Source organism: Oncorhynchus tshawytscha, linkage group LG16 (assembly GCF_018296145.1).
Source record: "Oncorhynchus tshawytscha isolate Ot180627B linkage group LG16, Otsh_v2.0, whole genome shotgun sequence".
Classification (NCBI taxonomy): domain Eukaryota; kingdom Metazoa; phylum Chordata; class Actinopteri; order Salmoniformes; family Salmonidae; genus Oncorhynchus; species Oncorhynchus tshawytscha.
The window spans coordinates 59426067-59447743 of NC_056444.1; the positions used below are offsets into that span (position 1 = coordinate 59426067).

The 21677-nt window shown below is 43.7% G+C and overlaps 1 protein-coding gene across 4 annotated transcripts; it reads right to left on the reverse strand.

The window, feature by feature from the left end:
• Window positions 1-919: 919 nt before the first annotated feature.
• LOC112216026 (myosin-7) lies at window positions 920-17943 on the reverse strand. 4 transcript variants are annotated; one of them, XM_024375612.2, is made up of 43 exons: window positions 17886-17943; window positions 17607-17744; window positions 17299-17402; window positions 16770-16913; window positions 16390-16546; window positions 16187-16214; window positions 15756-15849; window positions 15100-15192; window positions 14924-14987; window positions 14724-14822; window positions 14470-14573; window positions 14187-14325; window positions 13949-14067; window positions 13658-13807; window positions 13338-13508; window positions 13039-13218; window positions 12773-12905; window positions 12600-12676; window positions 11648-11735; window positions 11405-11522; window positions 10983-11106; window positions 10620-10756; window positions 9323-9578; window positions 8859-9101; window positions 8479-8655; window positions 8219-8364; window positions 7912-8002; window positions 7206-7595; window positions 6916-7042; window positions 6701-6819; window positions 6378-6574; window positions 6067-6250; window positions 5775-5940; window positions 5490-5614; window positions 5215-5330; window positions 4903-5095; window positions 3503-3706; window positions 3230-3355; window positions 2940-3110; window positions 2445-2549; window positions 2003-2098; window positions 1736-1879; window positions 920-1570 (listed from the first exon to the last, which is right to left on the reverse strand). In XM_024375612.2, the coding sequence occupies exons 2-43, from the start codon at window positions 17704-17706 to the stop codon at window positions 1559-1561; spliced, it is 5811 nt and encodes a 1936-aa protein (XP_024231380.2). In that variant the 5' UTR covers window positions 17707-17744; window positions 17886-17943; the 3' UTR covers window positions 920-1558. The 4 variants fall into 4 exon arrangements, 3 of the variants coding, with proteins under 3 accessions (XP_024231380.2, XP_024231381.2, XP_024231382.2); XM_024375613.2 differs by lacking the exons at window positions 3230-3355; window positions 17886-17943 and having other exon boundaries at window positions 17607-17877; XM_024375614.2 differs by lacking the exons at window positions 15756-15849; window positions 16770-16913; window positions 17299-17402; window positions 17607-17744; window positions 17886-17943 and having other exon boundaries at window positions 16390-16483.
• Between the last annotated feature and the right edge of the window lie 3734 nt (window positions 17944-21677).

A 21677-nucleotide genomic window follows, 5' to 3' on the forward strand; every position in this document is an offset into this window, starting at 1 on the left:
CGGAAGGTGATAATTCTGACTAAAACTACAGAATAAAGCCGCCAGTTAAAATCAAGGAACGGTTGTGCTCGTGGTTACTGAAGGGAGCTACATTGAGAACTCAATGCTCTTCACGAGCAAGAGAGAAAGAAGAATCTCATCCAGCTGTAAAACGTCTACAAGATTCCCAAATCCTGGTAGACCCAGTCATCTGCCAGATAAGAGTTTTGCACCTACCTGCAAACTAAGAAGAAAATCTCCACACAAGGAAGCATCGTGAGGCAACATAAGGTCAAGACTAACAGGAAAGTCAGACACGCAAGTACAAGTCAAGGTGTTTGAAGGTGGTCCTAGCCTTGTGAACAGCTAATAAGAGACTTTAAGAATACAATTCGTAAGGACTGGAGATAGTTGTCTATTTCATAAAGACTCTGGTATTATGCATTTGCTCTTTCTATCTTAATGTATTGCTGGTATGTATTACTGAAAAATATTATTTGATACTTACTAAAAATATATATATAGTTACAAACATTAAGGGTCAGCGTACACCTATTAATTCTATTTTAACCTGTAAGTCTAACTGTCAGTTACAAATGGACCTATATATATTTTTTAAATGATCTTTGAGAACTACAAAATCACAAATATAAATTAAACAGTCAATCTAAAATAATGAGTATGAGTATTTTTGTTATGACATGGGAGCACCACTAGCTTTAAAAACTGCAACATTGTGGGCAAGAGGGCCTCAGGAATGTCCGGTTAGCGACTGCGCCGTTGAGCACGCCCACCACCTAAGCCCCAATTGAATCCAGAAAAACCCCTGGTCTGTCTGAGCCCTTCTCAGTGAGGGTGTTTGTTCATCTAATACACAGGTATCACCACCCTCTAACTTCACTTTGTTAAGCGAATGAGAAGAAAAAAAAACACCTTTGAATCTGTCTTGTCTCTTTATTTAAGTGTTTTTACTCACATTACATGAATGTAGGTTATACAATGTATTATTGTTGGCAGTGAACAGTCATGTTAAAGGACATTTTAGTATTTCAGCTTTTAACAAGGCATTGGCTTGTGTTGGTCTATCACACATTTTTGCTATTTGAACACACACTAGTCAAAATACACTTAAAGGCCCAGTGCAGTCAAGTTTTTAAATATATTTCCACAGTGCGATTGGAATAATACTGTGAAATTGTGATAATGTCCCTTTTAGTGTAGGAGCTGTTTGAAAAGGCCACCTGAAATTACAGCCTGTTTTGGTCGGATGAGTTTTGGTCTGCCTGGTGACATCACCAGGCGGTAAAGTAGTTAATAGACCAATAAGGAGTTCCAAACTTCTGCCAATAACAGCTAGTTTTCTGTTTTCCCCTCCCCATCCAGCCCAATACCAGACAGTCCTGGAAAAATGATTGCTTGAGAAATTGTTCTTTGCTAAAAAGCTGTCTCTTTCTGACCATTTGAATTGAAAACAAACACAGTAAGGATTTGATATTGAGATAACGGTTGCATTGGACCTTTAACACACATTGCAGTCATCTGATAGAGTTTCGTACAGGAACACTACCAGGCTTCCATTTCATTCTGCAATCTGGAAAGACAAGCAAGGTTGAAAGGGGGATACCTAGTCAGTTGTACAACTGAATGCATTCAACTGAAATGTGTCTTCTGCATTTAACCCAACCCCTCTGAAGCGCTAGCCATGGACATAAACACATTATAAAGTGAGTTTAACTAAACTGAAATCAGGGCTCACCTTGGCTGGCCCTGGGTCCCGGGTGCGCACAGTCACACGCAGTTTGTTGACCTGAGTCTCCGCCATGTCTGCCCTCTCCTCTGCATTGTCCAGCTCATGAACCATCTTCCTGTACTTCGTGACATTACAGTTCACCTGCTCCTCCTAGTGGGGAGAGAGGGAAATGACTTAATATTACAAAATGTCAATTTATTGTTCAGTAATGGTAAGAGATTGTTGGTTCAGATGGGCTTTTGTGTGTGACTGAAGAGAACCTATAATACTCACCGCCTCCTCAGCCTGCCTCTTGTAGCTCTTGACTTTAGCCTGCAGCTTGTCAATGAGTTCCTGCATTCTCAGCAGGTTCTTCCTGTCCTCCTCAGCCTGAACAAACAGCAACAAACACTCAATAATGGACTGTCAAGGCATCTACTACCATAATTGTCCCCAATCATCTGTTGATGCAGTGAAAGTGGTCCACAACTGCTTTTATTCTTCTGGTTCAACTACAACATGTTGCTATGAAATGGGGGTGCTGTGTAGGTGGGCAGCAGTGGAGGTTGCTGAGGGAAGGACAGCTCATAATAATGGCTGGAGTGGAGCATACTGGAGTGAATGGAATGGTATCCAGCACGTGTTTGATAGTATTTGCTCCATTCCAGCCATTATTATGAGCCGTCCTCCCCTCAGCAGCCTCCACAGGTGGGCACTGACTGCTGTGGTTGTTTACCTGGTAGGAGAGCTCCTTGACCCTCCTCTCATATTTGCGTACTCCCTTCTGAAACGCTTCACTCTTCTTCTGCTCACACAACAGCTCACTCTCCAGATCCCTCATCTGTGGGTCACAGAGGTCGGTCAGTTAGCCATTCATTGATGTCGATGTTGTGCTGTGTGAAATCCATTACTCCAATTATACATTTTATTAAATGTTTAAGGGATTCGCTTTTTTGAAAAGTGAGGCAAGCGAACCCCCCCCAAAAAGTAGACCTTGTTAAAATACTATAGAAGCCTTGCAACCTAATCATGAGATTTTAGCCTCTTGGGAAGGCTGGAAGATGCATAGTTCAGCCATAATCAAAGGTTAAGTTGTGCATCTTTTTGCTGGAAGCATGAGGACATTATTTTTGCTCTAATTGTGCAATTTTTCAGTAAAATATTTACACTTTCAGAAGTGAAGACATTTAATTGAATTTTCATGGCTTATTCACTTTAATGTGAACCTCACCCTGATCTCCAGCTTCTGGATCTGTTTCTTCCCTCCTTTGAGGGCGATCTGCTCTGCCTCATCCAGCCGGAGCTGCAGGTCCTTGATGGTCTGCTCCATATTCTTCTTCATCCTCTCCAGGTGAGAGCTGGTGTCCTGCTCCTTCTTCAGCTCCTCTGCCATCATGGCCGCCTGGACAGGAGATGAGGGGAAATATCACAACCATAGTTTCAAAATGGACTGGTTGCCCCATCACACAATTAAAGCATTGAATATTGTGAGATCAGGGGGTCACTGTCTAGGTAAGTCACATCTGTGATGGCCTTCTTGGCTTTTTCCTCTGCATTACGGCACTCCTGTCCTGCCTCATCCACCTCCCCAGCCAGCATGGACAGGTCACTCTCCATCTTTTTCTTATGGTTGATCAGGCTTGTGTTCTGTTCAAGCAGAATAAAATACTAGGGTTTCTATGTGGCTAAGATATATCCAACAATCCTGTAACAATGTATATCCTTCAAACCTTTCATCCTCTCATCCATCCCATGTCAGGCCCTAACCAGCCAGTTCCCTGAGGCATCTACTACCTGGGCATGCAGCAGGTTGACTCTCTCAGTGGCCTCCTGCAGTTCATGTTCGGCCATCTTGCGTCCGCGGTCAGTCTGCTCCACCACAGTGCATAGCTCCTGCACCTCGGCCACCAGCAGGTTGTTCCTGCGCTCAGTCAGGCCCCACTGCTCCTTCAGCTCCTCATTCTGGTGGATGCGGCCGTCCAGCTCCAACTGCAGGTCCTGTAGACCCCATCAGACAACAGTGGTTAATGGTCACTGAACAAATGGTTTATTAATAATGATTCAGAATTCTTGCCTACTTAACAAATTTTTTCTTTAGTTTTTTGCTAAAAAAGTAATGTGTAGTTCCAGTAGTTAGCTACACAGCTCCATGGCAAAAAAACAAAGTACTGAAAACACTACCTAGATTTGATTTGAGTTCAACTACCAGTGGTGTAAAGTACTTAATTGAAAATACTTTAAAGTACTACTTAAGTAGTTGTTTGGGGGTCTGTACTATTTATATTTTTTACAACTTTTACTCCCATACATATATGTTGGGGTATGTACTTTTTACTCCCATACAGTTTTCCCTGACACCCAAAAGTACTTGTTACATTTCAAATGCTCAGGCAGGACAGCCATATTGTTCAATTCACGCACCTATCAATATAACATTCTGTCATCCCTACTGCCTTTGATTTGTTCGTATGGGTTACGTTCAGATGAGTCCCGTGACATTTGTGGGAATCGTAGAGCAAAATGGAGAACACCATCGTGTTTGTGAGAGTCTTCCCTGACCATAGAGTTCGGACACTACAGACGTTTTCGTGAGAAGACCATTTTTTGGGATGTCTCATGGTCTGACAAACAACGCTGTAGCTCGGCCACCTTGCACCGAAAATGTGGAAGGATGACATAGGAGGATGTGGTGGGTTGAGACGCAGAAAAAGTGATATCTCCAGTTTAAACTGATAGATATTGATGAGGATTTCTTTATTATGTTACTTAGATTGTGACATGGGTGGATCAATTGACTTAAGGATTAAAATAAGATATTTTTAGACTTTTACGTAAGTCTTATTTTACTGGGTGACCTTCACATGAGTCAATTTCTATTAGGGTATCTTTACTGTTACTCAAGTATGACAATTGAGTCCTTTTCCACCACTGTCATCTTCCACCAAGCTACTGCAGAATGTAGTTAAATTACTAGCTGAACTACTCCAACACTTGTTGTCTTACCTATCTTAAGATGAATGCATTAATTGTAAGTCACTCTGGATAAGAGCATTTGATGTCTAAAATGTTAAATATCTACCCTAAGTATGAATTGTGTTTCCTTACACGTGTTGTTTGTGTGAAAAATCTATGATGTTGATCATCATTAAATGTTGATCATTTAAAAGCATGAATTGTGTTAGTTCTCCACTGGCCTTAATCTGGCCCTGCAGGTGGTGCAGTAGTCTCTGGGACTCAGCAGCATGGCGGTTGGTATGGTTCAGCTGGACCTCCATCTCGTTCATGTCCCCCTCCATCTTCTTCTTCAGCCGTACTGCCTCGTTCCTGGACCTTGCCTCCGTCTCCAGGGTTGTCTGCAGGGACTCCAGGGAGCGCTGGTGGTTCCGGCTGCAGGGAAAGTGACAAATAGGCTGCTTAAAGAGCCTAAAACACCATCATCAATAATGACAAATCTGTGCTGCTTTTAAAAGCATACTGGAAAACTATCATGGATCATGAGTCCTTACCGGAGGCTGTCAATTTCCTCGTCCTTTTCGGCTATCTTCCTGTAGACCTCAGTCTTGAACTGGTTCAGCTCCAGTTGGACACATAGGGTCTTGCTCTCCTCATGCTCAAGGGTGCCCTGCCTCGGAGCAATAGAACAGTGTCACATTTAGCGGAGTTACAGGGTCACACCAACCTAACACCCCTGTCAGATCACTCCTCTCAGGTTCCCACTGGTCTCTGTACCCTTGTGGTAAGAATAGACACTTTCCAACCACAGTCAGTTCTGTGTGCTCACCTCAGCTTCCTCCAGAGCAGCCTTGATGTCACTCTTTTCGACATCCAGAACCTTCTTCATCCTCTCCAGCTCGTGGATGCTCTTCCCACCCTGGCTGATCTGGTCAGCTAGGTCAGCTATCTCCTCTGGGGAAACAAATAACACTATTGGTTAGATAGACAGGCCTTTGTGTTCACTCTTGTGACGTTTATTAGCATTGTCTTAAAACAGGTGGCGTCACTCCTACAACCACACTCGTCCCTCAAACGACAATGGTTTACTGGTATTATTTAGAGCAGTGTTTACCTTGCAGGTTCTTGTTTTCCCGTTTGAGTGTCTCCAGGTGGTCTATGGCCTCCTCGTAGGAGTTCTTCAACTTGAAGAGTTCAGTGCTCAGGCTGCGAGACTCCTTCTGAGAGCTCTCCAGCTCCGACTGGCAATCCTCATACTTCTGCCTCCACTCTGACAGCACCTACAGCATTTTACATTGTCAGTACTCATGTGTAGGACTTATTGTGCACAAGGGTTGTCATGCAAATGTGAAAATCCTTCTTTTGACGACTTATTAACTACTAATGCCTATGGGCTCACTGCTTACCTTGTCAAAGTTGCGTTGTCTCTTGTCCAGGGCAAGGGCAGCAGCATTGGAGCGCTCCAGGTCCACCATCAGGTCTTCGATTTCGGTCTGCAGACGGTGCTTGGTTTTCTCCAGAGAGGAGCATTTAGCATGAGATGTCTCCACTGCCCCTTCAGTGTTCTGCAGACGCACTGCCAGCTTCTTCCTTTAAGGTCACAGTCAGGGGTATAACATGAAAGTTTATCAGAAGAGCAATAAGCCAGTATTGTTCAAAAGCTTTTTTCACGCTAATTTATGTAGACAAACAGATCATTTGAGAGCATCAGACTTACTTTGTTTCCTCCAGCTCCTCAGTCCTCTGGATGGCATCGATCTCATACTTGGTCCTCCACAGAGCCACCTCAGCATTGGCCTTGACTAGGGCCTGCTGCAGCTCAGATTTGGCCTCCTGCTCCTGCTCATACTGCTCCCTAAGCAGGTCACAGTCATGTCTGGAGGACTGGAGGGCATGGGCCAGGGCATTCTTAGCCTGGGACAGACAAGGAAGAAATCACATCATTCATATTCTTGTTATGAGGTCTGACAGGAAAAAGCCTTTAATATTTTTACATATCAGGTTGATCACTTAATGTTTGACTTAAGTGTGACCTCTGACCTTGTTCTCCTCCTCCAGCTGTTTTTTCAGTTCCTCAGTGTTCTGGCTGAAGGAGATCTTGGTGCGCTGCAGCTGACTGACCATAGCCTCCCGCTCCTCCAGCCTACGACTGTACTCAGCTACACACAGAGAGAGAGAGACAAAGAGAGATACATTTGGTGAGTTTCCCAAGGTCGGTTGACCTTCTGCCATGCCGTGGCCCGTGTGACCCTTACAGCTCTCAGTGACAGCGCAGGCTCTCTGGTTGCTGATGTCAGTCAGTTGTCTCTGGAGCTCCTCTACTTTGGCCCGGGCCTCGTTCATCTGATCCTCATACAGATGACACATCTTCTCTGTGGTATCCTGTTATCAAGCAAAACTCTGCCTTAGCATACATGACATAAAACTCAGTAGTTTCTAACTTGTCATACTGTTGCAATTCAGACCATCCCAACTAGCCTTGTGTCTGGGACACTGAGGAGACCGCCACATCTCAGTGACCAGGCGAACCCTCTCACCCCCTTACCTTGGACTTGGAGAGGCGCTCCAGGTTAGAAGCCAGGTCCTCTGCTTCCACCCTGTACTCCGCCTTCTCCTTCTCCAGCTTCTGTTTGACGCGCTGTAGCATATCAATCTGCCCCCCCAGCTCTGCCACGCTGTCAGCGTGCTTCCTCCTCAGGGCGGCCGCTGTGGCCTCGTGGTGAAGCCCCGCCTCCTCCAAGTCTCTCCGCATCTTCAGGAAGTCCTGCTCGCGCTTCTTGTTCATGGCGATCTGGGCGGCCGAGGCCCCGCCTGCCTCTTCCAGCCTCTCGCTCAGTTCCTCCAGTTCCCGGGACACGTCGCCACGCTGCTTTTCTGCCTTGGTCCTCCACAGCCTCTCCGCCTCCAACTCCTCCTCCACTTCCTCGATACGAGTCTGAGGGAGAGGCAGGGGAACATTTACATGAGCAATTTAGTAACATACCTTATCCTCCAATGGAGATGTCTTTATAAGTGCTAAATGACCTTTTATCTTCTGTACTTTGTTGTTTTTGATTACCCATAGATGTACATAGATGTGATGCATTATAGATGACTCCAAAGGAAATACCACGTTTAACTATGACCGCATTTAGTGTTGAAAAACTGGTGGTCTACAATGTAGCTTTTAAAATCTTTTTTTTTTGATGCTTTAATACATTTTTTCTAACTAACTTTACAAAAGAAGAGAATACAGAGGCAGATAGACATACTTGCAATTCCTTTATTTTCTTTTGGAGTTGAATGACTAGGGCTTGCTCATCTTCTACCTTCGAACTGAACTGACTCATTTCAAAGTCTCTTCTGTACAGGGGGAGATGGAGAGGAGTCAGAGGAATAGACGGTACAAGAAATATTTAACATAGATAAACATTTCACTGTAAAATGCTAATAAGTGATTCATTTGCACACTAATTGACAGTCAGTAAGTAGTTTATTTATACTTGGTCAGTTAACAAGGATTTCACAGACCACTTATAAAGGCCTTATTAACTAACAGATTGAAGAGATGATTCTCACTTCTTGAGTTTCTCCTCCAGCTGCTGCTTGTCATTCTCCAGGTCCATGACAGACTCCATGGACAGCTTCAGATCCCCCTCCAGCTTACGCTTGATCCGCTCCAGATCCATACGCACCTTCTTCTCCTGCTCCAAGGAACCTTCCAACTTGGGGGGGTTACATCAGTATAAGATATCTCATATCGCTGTGTGCTTAACTAAGGAAATAGTTAGGTTACTGTTCGAGGTGAAAGTGTGTATTTTTCATGCCCCTTTACTCACATCGTCCACTTGCTGCTCCAGCTTGATTTTGGCCTTGTTCAGCACGTTGACCTTGTCCTCCTCGACCTGCAGGTCAGTCAGGGCCTGCAGGTGGGCCTCCTGCAGAGCCTTCTTCTCCTTGGTCAGACTCAGGATGGACTCATCCAGAACACCAATTTCCTCCATCAGGTTCTTCACCTGAGGAAAGACAGGGGAACAAACAATGTGGAACAAATAACATATCAGAACAAAAGGAAGGAAATATACCAGCAATGTGAGAAATAATCTCTGAAATATAATATACACGGTACAGTAAATTTACTGCCCAGGTAAAACCAAGAGGTTTACAGGAATGCTGAATAATGTCTCTGCAAGCAGTGAGCCACCATTCCTCTGCTCACCTTGTTCTCCGTGCCATGTCTCTCCTTCTCCACCTTGGCCAGGGTGATCTCCAGGTCGTCGATATCCTTCTTCAGCTCTGCACACTCGTCTTCCAGCTTGCGTGTCTTGGCAGTCAGGCTGGCGTTTATCTCCTCCTCGTCTTCCAGTCTCTCCATCAGCTCTTTGATCTTGGCCTCCAGCTGCAGCTTGGCCTTGATCAGCAGGTCACAGCGGTCTTCTGCATCCGCCAGGTTGTCCTGCTCCTGAGGTCAGGGGTGACACAGAGACTTCCTTTTTAGTACTTCCCCTTAGCATCTCTTATCTTGATTTATTGCCTAATCGTTTCTGGTCGATTCTTATTAAGTCTACATTAATCTTGTCTCATCATATTGTCTTCATCTTTACTAATCCTGTCTCATCAATCCTCATCTTAATGTTATTCCGTTGTACAGTGTGTTCTCTGATCTCATCTGTAAACACTCACTGCCTGCAGCTGCAGGGCCAGGTCGTTCTTCTCCTGGATCAGGGCCACCTGTCTCTCCTCCACCTCCTTGCGCTTGGTCTCTGACTTGCCAAACGCCTCCTTCAGCTTGGCAAACTCCTCCTTGAGGGCGGCCAGCTCCTTCTCGGCCGTGGCACTCCTCAGGAGAGGCCGGAGCTTGAAGAACAGCATCATCCATGGCCAGTTCTTCACCGCTGCAAATGCACGGATGTTCCACTGGATCACCTCTATAGCCTCTCTGTGGAGGTAGAGGGGGAAGGCATTCAGGGTTACACAGGTGAATGAGGTGAATGATTTGTGTGCACTAAGGTGATGAAGTAAGTTGTATTTTCCGAATGACCTTTGAGACTGAACGGGAAAGGGAAAATACTTCAACATATGCCTGATTTGATTAGGGATAGAGAAGTGAGAGGATAACACATTTAAAGTGTGTATTAGTAGAGCTTTTGGGAAATGGGCTGTGAAATAGTAGACCATAAAGGTAGCTAGAATTCTTTGTCCTATGGCTTTCCACCCTTACACTTGTGTCCAATGAACTGGTCATGTTGGTGGGCTGGTGGCGTGGTCCAGATTCCTCCCTTCCTCCTGTTCTAAATTCGATCTGTGTGTGCCCTGCTTACCAAATATGGCCCAGCGAGCGCTGGTCATTGGATCATTTGCTTTACAATAGCGGGTGCTATGACACAGCAAGCATTCCAGACGGGGAAATAAATCAATAGTGAATCCCAGGAAAAGCAAGGCAGAGACTCACTGTGGGACAGACAAGGGTCAGGTAGAGGTCCTTTATTATATGAAACTCCAGCCCTCTGTGAAACCGAAGACTTAATCCCTTATCACCTGACCAGTTATTCCAGCTATGTGGGGGCTCTAAACTCCAGGCTCCATGGACAAAAGTGGGCCGGGGGAGAATGCGTTATTATTAATACGAGGCTGGGCTGGAGGACATGACAGCTGCTGTTACTGATCTTTAAGGGCCATGTGTCAACCCCTCCTGTTTTTGTAAGCACCATTTGCACCCGGAGGTTATAACGGGCTATTTCCACAAGGACCACACACACACACACACACACACACACACAATGTAAAGCAAGCAAGTGCTGACACACGCTCGCCACACTCCACGCATGCCATGTACATACCGACAAACCTGAGGGCAAATACACACACTAACACACACAAAACACTACTAAATAACCTTGTCAATAAAAATGTTTTGGGTTGGGCCTGAAAACTCAAGACACGGCAGTCCCAGTGGAACCGTCTGACCTGTGTTACCTACCTCTTGTCCATCATCTTGCGTCTCTCCATCCTCATGAGTTTGCCCCGCAGCATAGCCTGCAGCATGGTAAGGATCTCCGATAGCCTTTCATCCCTCATGTCCTCCAGCAGGCCCAGCAGCCCTGCCTTGAAAAACACCTGAGGACACCCAGACCATACTGTCAGTTATAGTGGATCTCTCTAAATCTGCCCCAATACACATGAACATATTGTCTGTTTCTGTCAGCAACCGATGAGGAGTGGCCATACTATAAGCTTCAGCCCCCAACACAAGGCACACCTGGAGATGAGAGCTCAAAACACAAGGGTATCTCTCAGCTGCAAACTCATCCAGGTGCACTAGTGCCAGTCATACAGTATCCACCTTGGTGATTCCAAACTTGTACTGGGTGTGGTCTATGTCCAGGGAGCCCAGCAGCTTCTCCACAGCCTTCCTGCTGTCCACAAAGGAGTCCTCTGGGATCGCCACGGGGTTCAGGATACGATAGCTGCACAGGACAGAACACACAGCAGGGAAGACAAAGAAAGTCATTTATTCTGCACATTATTGCCATCTTGATAACGAGACGGTCCACACGTGTTTTGCTGCGTTCACAATGGCAGTCCAATTCTGATATTGTTTTTCTCCACAAATGACCAATCACATCAGATCTTTTTCAGAGCTGATCTGATTTGTCAAAAAAACTATTAGTTACAAAAAGATCAGAATTAGGCTTCCTGTCTAAATACAGCCTTTGTGTCTCTGTATGTTAAGTTCAACATTGTCCAGAGAGGTGCTGTGCCCACCGCTGTTTGAACTCTGCATATAGGATCCGGTTAGGGAAGCCCTTCCTGCAGATACGGATTCCCTCCAGTACTCCGTTACACCGCAACTGGTGGAGGACCTGGAATGGGTCCAAGCCCCCTTGGATAAAGAGGACAGAAAGAATCAATCTTGCAGCACTGAGACACCTAGCAGCAGAGATGGAGCCAACGGTGACAAGGTGAAGTCAGTTGTATTACAGCTTTAGATATGTCATAATCCATTACCTGGAGTCTTTGACTCATTGGGGATAATGCATCGCACAAAGTGAGGCTGGGTGCTGCGTAGGTTGGCCATCAGTTTGTTCAGATTTTCCTGCAAATGGGCAGATTAGCAGAAAGTGGATATGATTTATAATTCAATCAGCAAGTAAAAGTGTCTTAATTGATAAATCCCACAAATCCTTTTGATCCAATCCTGTACCGCACCTAAAAGAACGATGTGTTGAGGGAACATTAAGGAAGTGAGGGTGCTCTTCTCCAAGGTGTGTCTTACCTCATCCTCGTTCTCAGTCAGAGGCATGAAAGAGTGGAGGTAGCACAGACTTAAAGTGATGTTCATGAGTTGAGTTACCTAAACATCACTGCAAGTCTTAACTACTTCCCTCTCAACTCAGGCACGTCACCGTGACATCAGGAAAACAACAGAGCACATTTTACTTCCCTCTCAACTCAGGCACGTCACCGTGACATCAGGAAAACAACAGAGCACATTTAACTACTTCCCTCTCAACTCAGGCACGTCACCGTGACATCAGGAAAACAACAGAGCACATTTAACTACTTCCCTCTCAACTCAGGCACGTCACCGTGACATCAGGAAAACAACAGAGCACATTTAACTACTTCCCTCTCAACTCAGGCACGTCACCGTGACATCAGGAAAACAACAGAGCACATTTAACTACTTCCATCTTAACTCAGGCACGTCACCGTGACATCAGGAAAACAACAGAGCACATTTAACTACTTCCATCTTAACTCAGGCACGTCACCGTGACATCAGGAAAACAACAGAGCACATTTAACTACTTCCATCTCAACTCAGGCACGTCACCGTGACATCAGGAAAACAACAGAGCACATTTAAATACTTCCCTTCCTCTGATTTTTACTAAACAATACGACACTTAGACACACTCTTGTAATGCCCGTCTGTCTCTACCTCCCTCTTACACACCTTGTGAAGCTGTGACACAGTCTGGAAGGAGACCCCTTTCTTCCTCTTTCCTCTGGCCTCGGTCTTTGGATCAGCAGCTGGAAGATCAAACCGTGGATCACGAGGACTTCATTTCCCCATTTACTGTAGTTTCACTTTCAAATATGTGAGGATATAAAGTTGAACAAAAATACCTGCATCACTACTGATGAAGTTCTCAAAGAGGCTTGCCAACAGTTTATTAGATGACTTCTGGAAGCAGGTGACTATTGTCTCATTTAAGGGATCTTTATTTTTGTCCAGCCATCCACTGATGTTGTATGGTACCTGGAGAGGGGCGGAGAGAGAGGGAGGGTCAACGATGACATCCAATAGATTTGTATAAAAGTAAATGTCTCAAATGAACCGTGGGTAGAAACACACCCATTCCACAAACTACAGCACAGACTGGAAGACTTACCACTCCTGCATAGTGCACCAGCTCAAAGTGGGTCTCATATTTGCGTTTCTTGTCAAGCCGCGGCTTGAGGAAGTTGGGAGACTTGCCCACGTGGTTGTCATACAGCTTGGTCTTAAAGCTGACATCAGTGGCCTTTGGAAACATGCATTCTTCCTCCAGGATGGACAGTATGCCCATGGACTGCAGGAAACACACAAACAGTATAACATCACACACACATACAACCCCCTCCCCCCCAACATCGGCAGTTCCCTCAGCTCTAGCCCCTTATTTGAATGGCTGAGACAAGAGACACATACCTTCTCTATGAGGTTGATACAGGCTTGTAGATCCAGGCCAAAGTCTATAAAGGTCCAGTCAATACCCTCCCTCTTATACTCCTCCTGCTCCAGGATGAACATGTGGTGGTTGAAATACTGTTGCAGTTTCTCATTGGTAAAGTTGATACACAGCTGCTCAAAGTTGTTGAACTTGTGCGGAGAACGGAGAGATGGGGAAGGGGGGGAACGGGGGGGGTAGAAAAGAAGGATAGGTTTATGAGCTGAAACAGTCTGGAGAAAGACCATATCAAATCATGCAGAGTTTGGTCAGAAGCAGGCTTTATAATGTGTAGGCCTACCGCGAAGATCTCAAACCCTGCAATGTCCAGCACACCGATGAAGAACTGCCGAGGCAGTGCCGTGTAGAGGTTGTCGTTAATCCGGCCCACCATCCACTTGAACATGCGGTCGTAGGTGGATTTGGCTAGAGCACCAACTGAATAGTTCACCTACACAAAGGAAACAGATAGCTGTTACAGTATATCACAGACTCAGAAAACAATATTGGCAATGTGAATCATCTTTCCTTTAAGTCCATAATACCTTCTTGTTCTACGGGTGTTTTACAGAGACAGAGAAAGAGAGCTCACCTGCTCAACAGTCTGGCCCTTTATGATGTACTCGTTCCCTACTTTGACCCGAGGGTGCAGCAGTCCTTTGATGAGGTCAGCTGAACTGATCCCCATCAGGTAGGAGGCTTTGTCAGCACCTGAAGAGCAAAGCACATACATACACACTGTATGTATTGGGTGGTGTCCTATATTGACACTGTTACGAGTAAATATATTCTATTCATGTTCCATTAAGTAAGTGGAATTTGGGACTCACTTTCAGTGCCGTCAGCTTCTGCTTGCTCCTCTCTCTGAACCGTCTTGAACTTCATGTTGCCAAAGTGCATGATGGCCCCAACTATTTTATAGCAGCCATACTTCTCCTCAGGAGTAAAGCCCAGACTGTCCATAGCATGCTGAGGGAGGGGTCAGGGAGGGAGAGAGAGAGAGAGACTAGTGAGTTAGGAGAAAACAGACAGGATAGAGAGACACACAATAGAGATGGAACTCAACATAGCAGAGAGAAGGAAAGAGCATTCGTAGAAAGAGGCAGAGCTTACATCTGTGGCCAACAATTCCTCTTCGTCATTCATGTTCTCCACTTTTGTCACACCCTGGGAGCAGAAGTGGTAGTCGAAGGGATTGGTGGAAATCAACAAAAGGTCTGGAAGATCAACGAAAAGACATGTTAAAGTCATGGGACACTTGGAGAACTCTGAACTGATAAAACTATTGGGATAGATATTTTCTCATTTAATGTATCCATTGCTAAATATGCCCTTGGCTGTGATCTTTGGTTGTGGTTTTCCAATACCTTGAAGCTCTGGTTTCTTGTGAGATAAAATCTGGTAGTAGATATGGTAGCTCCTCTCTTCAGGCTGCTGAAAGACTACTCTGGACTTCTCCAGAAGATCTACACATGGTGACAGTGCAGAGGAGGTTTGCATTGGCCTGGAGGATTACTGTTGGATGTGAAAAACTCAATTCTACATGGTGTGATGTCAGACAGCTTACATATGTCAATATCAGCAGAGGCCAGTTTCCCTGTAGGACCGAAGTGGATCCTGATGAACTTCCCCTAAGTCGAGAGAGATGAGAGAGATTCATAACACAAAACGGACATTCTTATCCATTCTACTCAGAAGAGATGTTGAGTCCATCTGTGTAGTGATAAATTATATGGCACTCACAAAACGGGAGGAGTTGTCGTTCCTCAGCGTTTTGGCATTACCAAAAGCCTCCATGGCGGGGTTAGCCGCAATGATCTGGTCCTCTAAGGTACCCTGGGGAAGCAAAAGATGTGTGACTTGATGCCAATTGCTGTAAGGATGGCAACATGATTTTAAGGAAAGCACAAGGTGATTTTTCTCACTGATTGTCATGTGAAGAGATAATGTATTAGAGGGGGAGAAATGGACTTCCAGATAGGAATAATGTGTAACACGATGATGGAAGGAGGATAAAAACACATCTGGGTAGAAGTCAAAAAACAAAATAGGTTATCAACTTAGATGGTCAAATAAAAAGACAGTTGCAAAAAGTAACTGGATAAAGTAGGTCGGAAAGGATGGAATAAAATGGGATGACAAAAAACAGGCATGTTTTGGGACAAGGAAGTCTGCAGGATCAGGGAGACAAACGGCAAAGGTAACTCTTTGTTTTGCAAACCAGGGAAAGCCAGGGGGAAAACTTTAGGCTACCTACAGGTAAAATACACACAACCAGTAGTTATCAAATAGTCCAAATATAACAAGCCTGTCCAAAAAAAAAAAAAAATGCAAAAGGAATGAAAGATGAAAAGGGGGTTTAGGTTGAAAAAATGGGTGGCGGAAGCTCTCTGCCTTACTCCTGTCTTGGCTGCATCACCCAGGGCTGCTACAATGGCAAAATACTGAATTACACGTTTCGTGTTGACTGTTTTGCCAGCACCGGATTCTCCGCTGGGAGTGGTAGACAAAAATGTATTTGAAAAAAATCAACATAATTATAATGAAAAATGTATGTACCTCACTCTGACAAGTGACAAAAATGAACTGTTTCCATCAGCACAGTAAATACTGTAATGCAAGAGGTCCTTGGAAGGGGTCGAAATCTAAATAATAAGCGCCAAAATAAATGCTTTGGCGGGAGTGTGAATTGTATGCTTTTTGTGTGAATTGTAACAATTGATTAGAATTAATACAAATTTGTGGAAAACACATTTTTCAGTTATTTTAAAACAAATACAGGCGTGTCAATCTAGTCGCCGTGTTAGAATAGAGCAGGGCTTTGACTTACGTGATGAGCATGGATTGATTCTCACAATCTATTAAGAGAACATATTGCCCAGAGTTAGCAGAAAAATAAGTATTTTTAGGCATTGTGTAAGCACTGAACATATTTTATCTAAATGTAGAACATGGATTCTTAATTCCAACATGACACAGCTTCTATGTTTAGAGTCTGTATTGAGACCAAAGACTGTATTGGTTGAGACTTACTGCGCAACATATCATTGTAGGCGTTGTCAGCGATGGCGTAGATATGGGGCGGGGTCTCATTGCGCCTCTTGCCTTTGTAGGCAGCGATCACATCAGACGAATAGACAGGAAGATACTTATATGGGTTGATTGTCACACAGAACAACCCAGAGTAGGTCTGCAGAGAGAGAGAGAAAGAAAGAGATGAGACAAATTGGTTGTGTGAGAGATATAGACAAGGAGAGAGAGTTAAATAGGAAGGAAATTAAATAAATAAAAGGTCAAAGTATCGTGAAACTCAAAAACAAATAGGCCACATGTAGTGTGAGACACAGGGAGAGTTCAGAATAGCCTCAGTTTATCCTCCCCTCTATGGTGTGATGTACAGAACCGCGACTCACATAGATCATCCACATACTGTAGCGCCTGGTGAGATTGAAAAGCACAGAGGCTTCATTGAGGTTAGTCAGCATGGCCATGTCCTCAATCATGTCAAACTTTGGAGGGTTTGTCTGCTGAATGTCATCCTCTTTCACAACCAAAGTCTTTGAAAGAGAGGGGGGAAAAAACAACAGTGTAAGTCTATAGTCAATTCATACAGTAGGTAGGTGATAATATATCACTTAATTCAAGGGACTTGAAGCACCACTGTACCACACCATATTCAACTTTTGGTACTAACATTTCATATACATTCTATTAGGTCTGCAAATCTATTAAATGAAAAAATATAGAACAGTCCGTGCACTTCAGAACAAAGAGAAGTATATTTGGATTTAGCTACTGTATATCATGGACTTAATGAGGTCAGTTTCAACAAGTGTTGAAGAGTCAGTATTATGATGTCACTTTCTGCCATATTAACAACAAGACAAGTGCTAAAACTATCCTTATTATGTTGTATTCAACTGCAACAACTAGGCTACCAACCCTTCCATCTTTGGTCTCCACAGTGGCTTTGTCACCATCCAGTTCTTTGACTTCCACCTCGATGTAAGCCTCCTTCTCATTCGGGATCCAGACTCGTTTAGTACCTGAGCAAAATAATAGAAAGTTTATGGGCATTTAGAGGGGCAAAAACTTAACAAAAAAAATGTGCACCATCAAAACTTGCAAAACTGTAGAAAATCTAATGGTCGGCTTCCATATGTTCTTGTTTTTTTTTGTCCATAGATAGTAGTGTATGGCAAGACAAATACAATTGTTGAACTGATGTGCATTTCTGACAGTTATCCTACCATCAAAAGCCAGGGTCCTGGCGGCCAAAGCCTCCAAATTGGTGAGACGTAGGAACGAGGCTGCATCCCCGAAATCTTTACTTTCATTAAAGCGAGACATGGTGACAACTCCGCAGGAAAAAAACAGCACCAACGCACCTACAATGAATAAGAGCAACAACTTAAACACATTGAAGACAAGCTCAAAACTGCCGGAGACGATTTGAATTGTAAAATGTGATCATCAATAGGGCCTATTATTATAAAATGATGGTTAGTTGGTGCATCTGGTATACTAACCGTTGAACGCACTGTTAACGTCTCTTTTATTGTCCTCCTCAAGGTCAGGGTTAGCGGAGCTATGTCAGACATCCCCATGTGTCCCCTTCCTCAGCAGCCTATTGGCCCAGACCGTGTGCACGGACGGTCACGAATAGCAATCTGCATTTTTATCTCTACTCAAACCTACAGTAGGCCAGTTATTTTTAAAACGGCATTGTTTTACAGAGGATTGCGTCAATGTTTGACTTCATTCTGTCAATCATAAACTGTACATAGTCATCTCAACATGCAGAAGATGTGCACGTTTACACTGTAAATCAATTGGAACAGCGGTGTTCTTTTCTGTCCATGCCATGAAACATAATGTTCTCATTCTATTTGATCGTCTTTATCAGAAACATAATACGATCTGACTATGGGACAAACTTGAATCTGAATGTGCAGAAGGCCCCCCATCTGTGCAAAAACTGAGTCAAGGTTGTTTCCACGTCATTTCAACACAAACATTTAATGTGATGACATTGAATCAATGTGGAAAAAATATTTGAAAAAAGTGATCAAAGTAAGGGAATTGAGGTATTTTGTGACACCCAACTTTTCCCTAAATCCAATGGCGCGCTGAAATGTGTCCGGTGGGTCAGAGAGTTTAGTGTTCCTGCAGGGTGCACAATGTAATTGGTATGAGCTTCAGAAGTTGACTGTGACTGTTGTGGCAATTAGAAAATATAGCTTGTCAAGATGTTCCATGTTACAGATTAAAGTTGACCACTAAACTCATATAGTGATTGACCTGGACTACAAGTGGCATCATTTTTTTTTTAAATCAAATCTGTACAATAAAGACAATTCATGATGATACCATTTGGTTTTCAAATAGGAATGGACAAGGATATATGTCAGTGAAAGGGGGGATGACTGTAATGTTGGACGTAGGCGTGTGAAAATAGATGGGGAAAAACTGAGCCAGTGGGAGATTGCAGGGTGGGGATATGGTGGGATATGGTGGGTTACTTTAAAGTACTACTTAAGTAGTTTTTTGGGGTATCTGTAGCTTGACTATTTATATTTGACAACTTTTACTTTTACTTCACTACATTCCTAAAGAACATAAAGTACTTTTTACTCCATACATTTTACCTGACAACCAAAAGTACTCGTTACATTTTGAATGCTTAGCAGGACAGGAAAATTGATGAATTGACAAATTCACGCACTTATCAAGACAACACATGGTCATCCCTTCTGCCTCTAATCTGGCGGACTCAATAAACACAAATGCATATTTTGTAAATGATGTCTGAGTGTTGGAGTGTGCCACTGGCTATCCATACATTTTAAAAACAAGAAAATGGTGCTGTCTGCTTTGCTTAAATGAAGGAATTTCGAAATTATTTATACTTTATACTACTTTTACTTTTGATACTTAAGTATATTTAGAACCAAATACTTTTAGACTTTTACTCAAGTAGAATTTTACTGAGTTACTTTTACTTCAAGTAACTTTCTATTAAGGTATCTCATACTTTTACTCAAGTATGACAACTGGGCGCTTTTTCACCACTGGTTGGAGTGCTTCCAAACATATCTGCCTATCAGCACTTAAGGAGCTTGTTAATTACTGTAAACCCAACTAACAAATTCCAGGTGAATGGTTCTTTCCAAGACTTTTGATCTCAGTGTGCCTACCATCCCCCAAAAGAGAAAATATGTTTATCTTTAATCAACAACAGGTGGGTAAAATGGTGTGGCAGGACGACAACTCTTTGAAGTGACTGTTTCTTTATGATCCTATTGGTCTGGATATGGTTAACAAAGCCCCATATACTACCCACCACTGCGACCTGTATGTTCTCGTTGACTGGCCCTCGCTTCATACTCGTCGCCAAACCCATTGGCTCCAGGTCATCTACAAGTCTCTACTAGGTAAAGCCCCGCCTTATCTCAGCTCACTGGTCACCATAGCAGCACCCACCCATAGCACGCGCTCCAGCAGGTATATCTCACTAGTCACCCCCAAGGCCAAATCCCCCTTTGGCCGCCTTTCCTTCCAGTTCTCTGCTGCCAATGACTGGAACGAACTGCAAAAATCACTGAAGCTGAAGACTCATATCTCCCTCACTATCTTTAAGCACCAGCTGTCAGAGCAGCTCACAGATCACTGCACCTGTACATAGCCCATCTGCAAGTTGCACATCCAACTACCTCATCCCCATTCTGTATTTATTTATTTATTTTGCTCCTTTGCACCCAAGTATCTCTACTTGCACATTCATCTTCTGCACACCAATCACTCCAGTGTCTAATTGCTATATTAGAATTAATTTGCCACCATTGCCTATTTATTGCCTTACCTCTCTTATCTTACCCCATTTGCACACACTGTATATAGATTTTCTTCAACTGTATTATTGACTGTATGTTTTGTTTATTCCATGTGTAACTCTGTGTTGTTGTATGTGTCGAACTGCTTTGCTTTATTCTTGGCCAGGTCGCAGTTTAAATGAGAACTTGTTCTCAACTAGCCTACCTGGTTAAATAAGGGGGAATATATATATATATATATTATAAATTATTTAGGTCAGAGGCTGATTGTCAGGGTTGTGGATAAGCCCTTTCACAACCTTGAGAACAAAAGAGGAGATAAGTGACCTTGTGTGCACAGGCCAGAGCACAGCATCCAGAAATAGACCGGAATACAACTCCTGTTCTCAATAGCCCACATTCCACAGTCTGACATAGGGCTCCCAGTTAAAGAGGTAGGATGCTGTCGTGAAGGGCACTAGAACCCCCCCCGGGCCGACACACAACTACTAAAGAAAATAAAGTGAATATACGAATATACGTGAATATACGGGCACCTCTAAATACACGTTGATTGATTATTCCATCATAATAGACGATAAAGTCAATTGAACCCTCAGTTCCCACCAACACAGAGAAATGACCATGTTATTTGAATGCACAATTCGAAAGTACATTGATTAGATACAGGCCACTTCTATCAGCTCTATTCTACAAGAGTTGAGTGCTTCACATGAGTGGACTGTCTTGTGTTCTGTGTCACTAGCAAAGCAGACTGGGAGATTTTCAAGTATGGACTTTTGTGTGTGTGTCAGTTTGGACTTTTACTTTGTCTACGAAGTCATTTTTGGCTACAGATACAATGGTCTCCTTTTAGGTAGCCAGGGTGAACCTCTGGGAATACTACTGGTCAAGAATTCCAGGAATGGATTGTGTATTTCTGCTCATAGATTACAGTTGCTCTAGTTGGCCATACGCAGCACATACCTCTTTGCTAAGCTAAAGTGCTGATCCAGGAAACAGACCGTGGTGGGGCCTAGTACATCCACTTTCATACAGCAGCAACATGAAAAATCACCAATACTAATACCTGTTAATGAATCCTTTCCTTGTGCCAATGGAAACACAACCTACAGTTAATCTAGTCTGTTTTTGATTGATGAGCCAAGCAGAAGCTTGAGGCCAGAGGACCCCTATTGGCTAGCATCCCCTGGCTTTGCCCTGATGTTGATGCAATTTATAAGTTTTAGTTTGAAATGATTCCTGATCTTTAACTGACAGCAAGTAAGACCCTTCCAGCCTCAAAAGACTCCCATCAGTCATCAGCTACAGAGATAGAGACCCATATATGCAGAGAGGGCAGACTCTGGCTAATGCCACCTTCCATTCCTGGTCTTAATCTCCCACTGTCACTACCCCCACAACATCACCAACTCTCTCAGAGGCAGCAATAACATGAGCTAATCAGTCTTTTCATGACTCGGCTGGTGGAGATACTGTACCATTCCA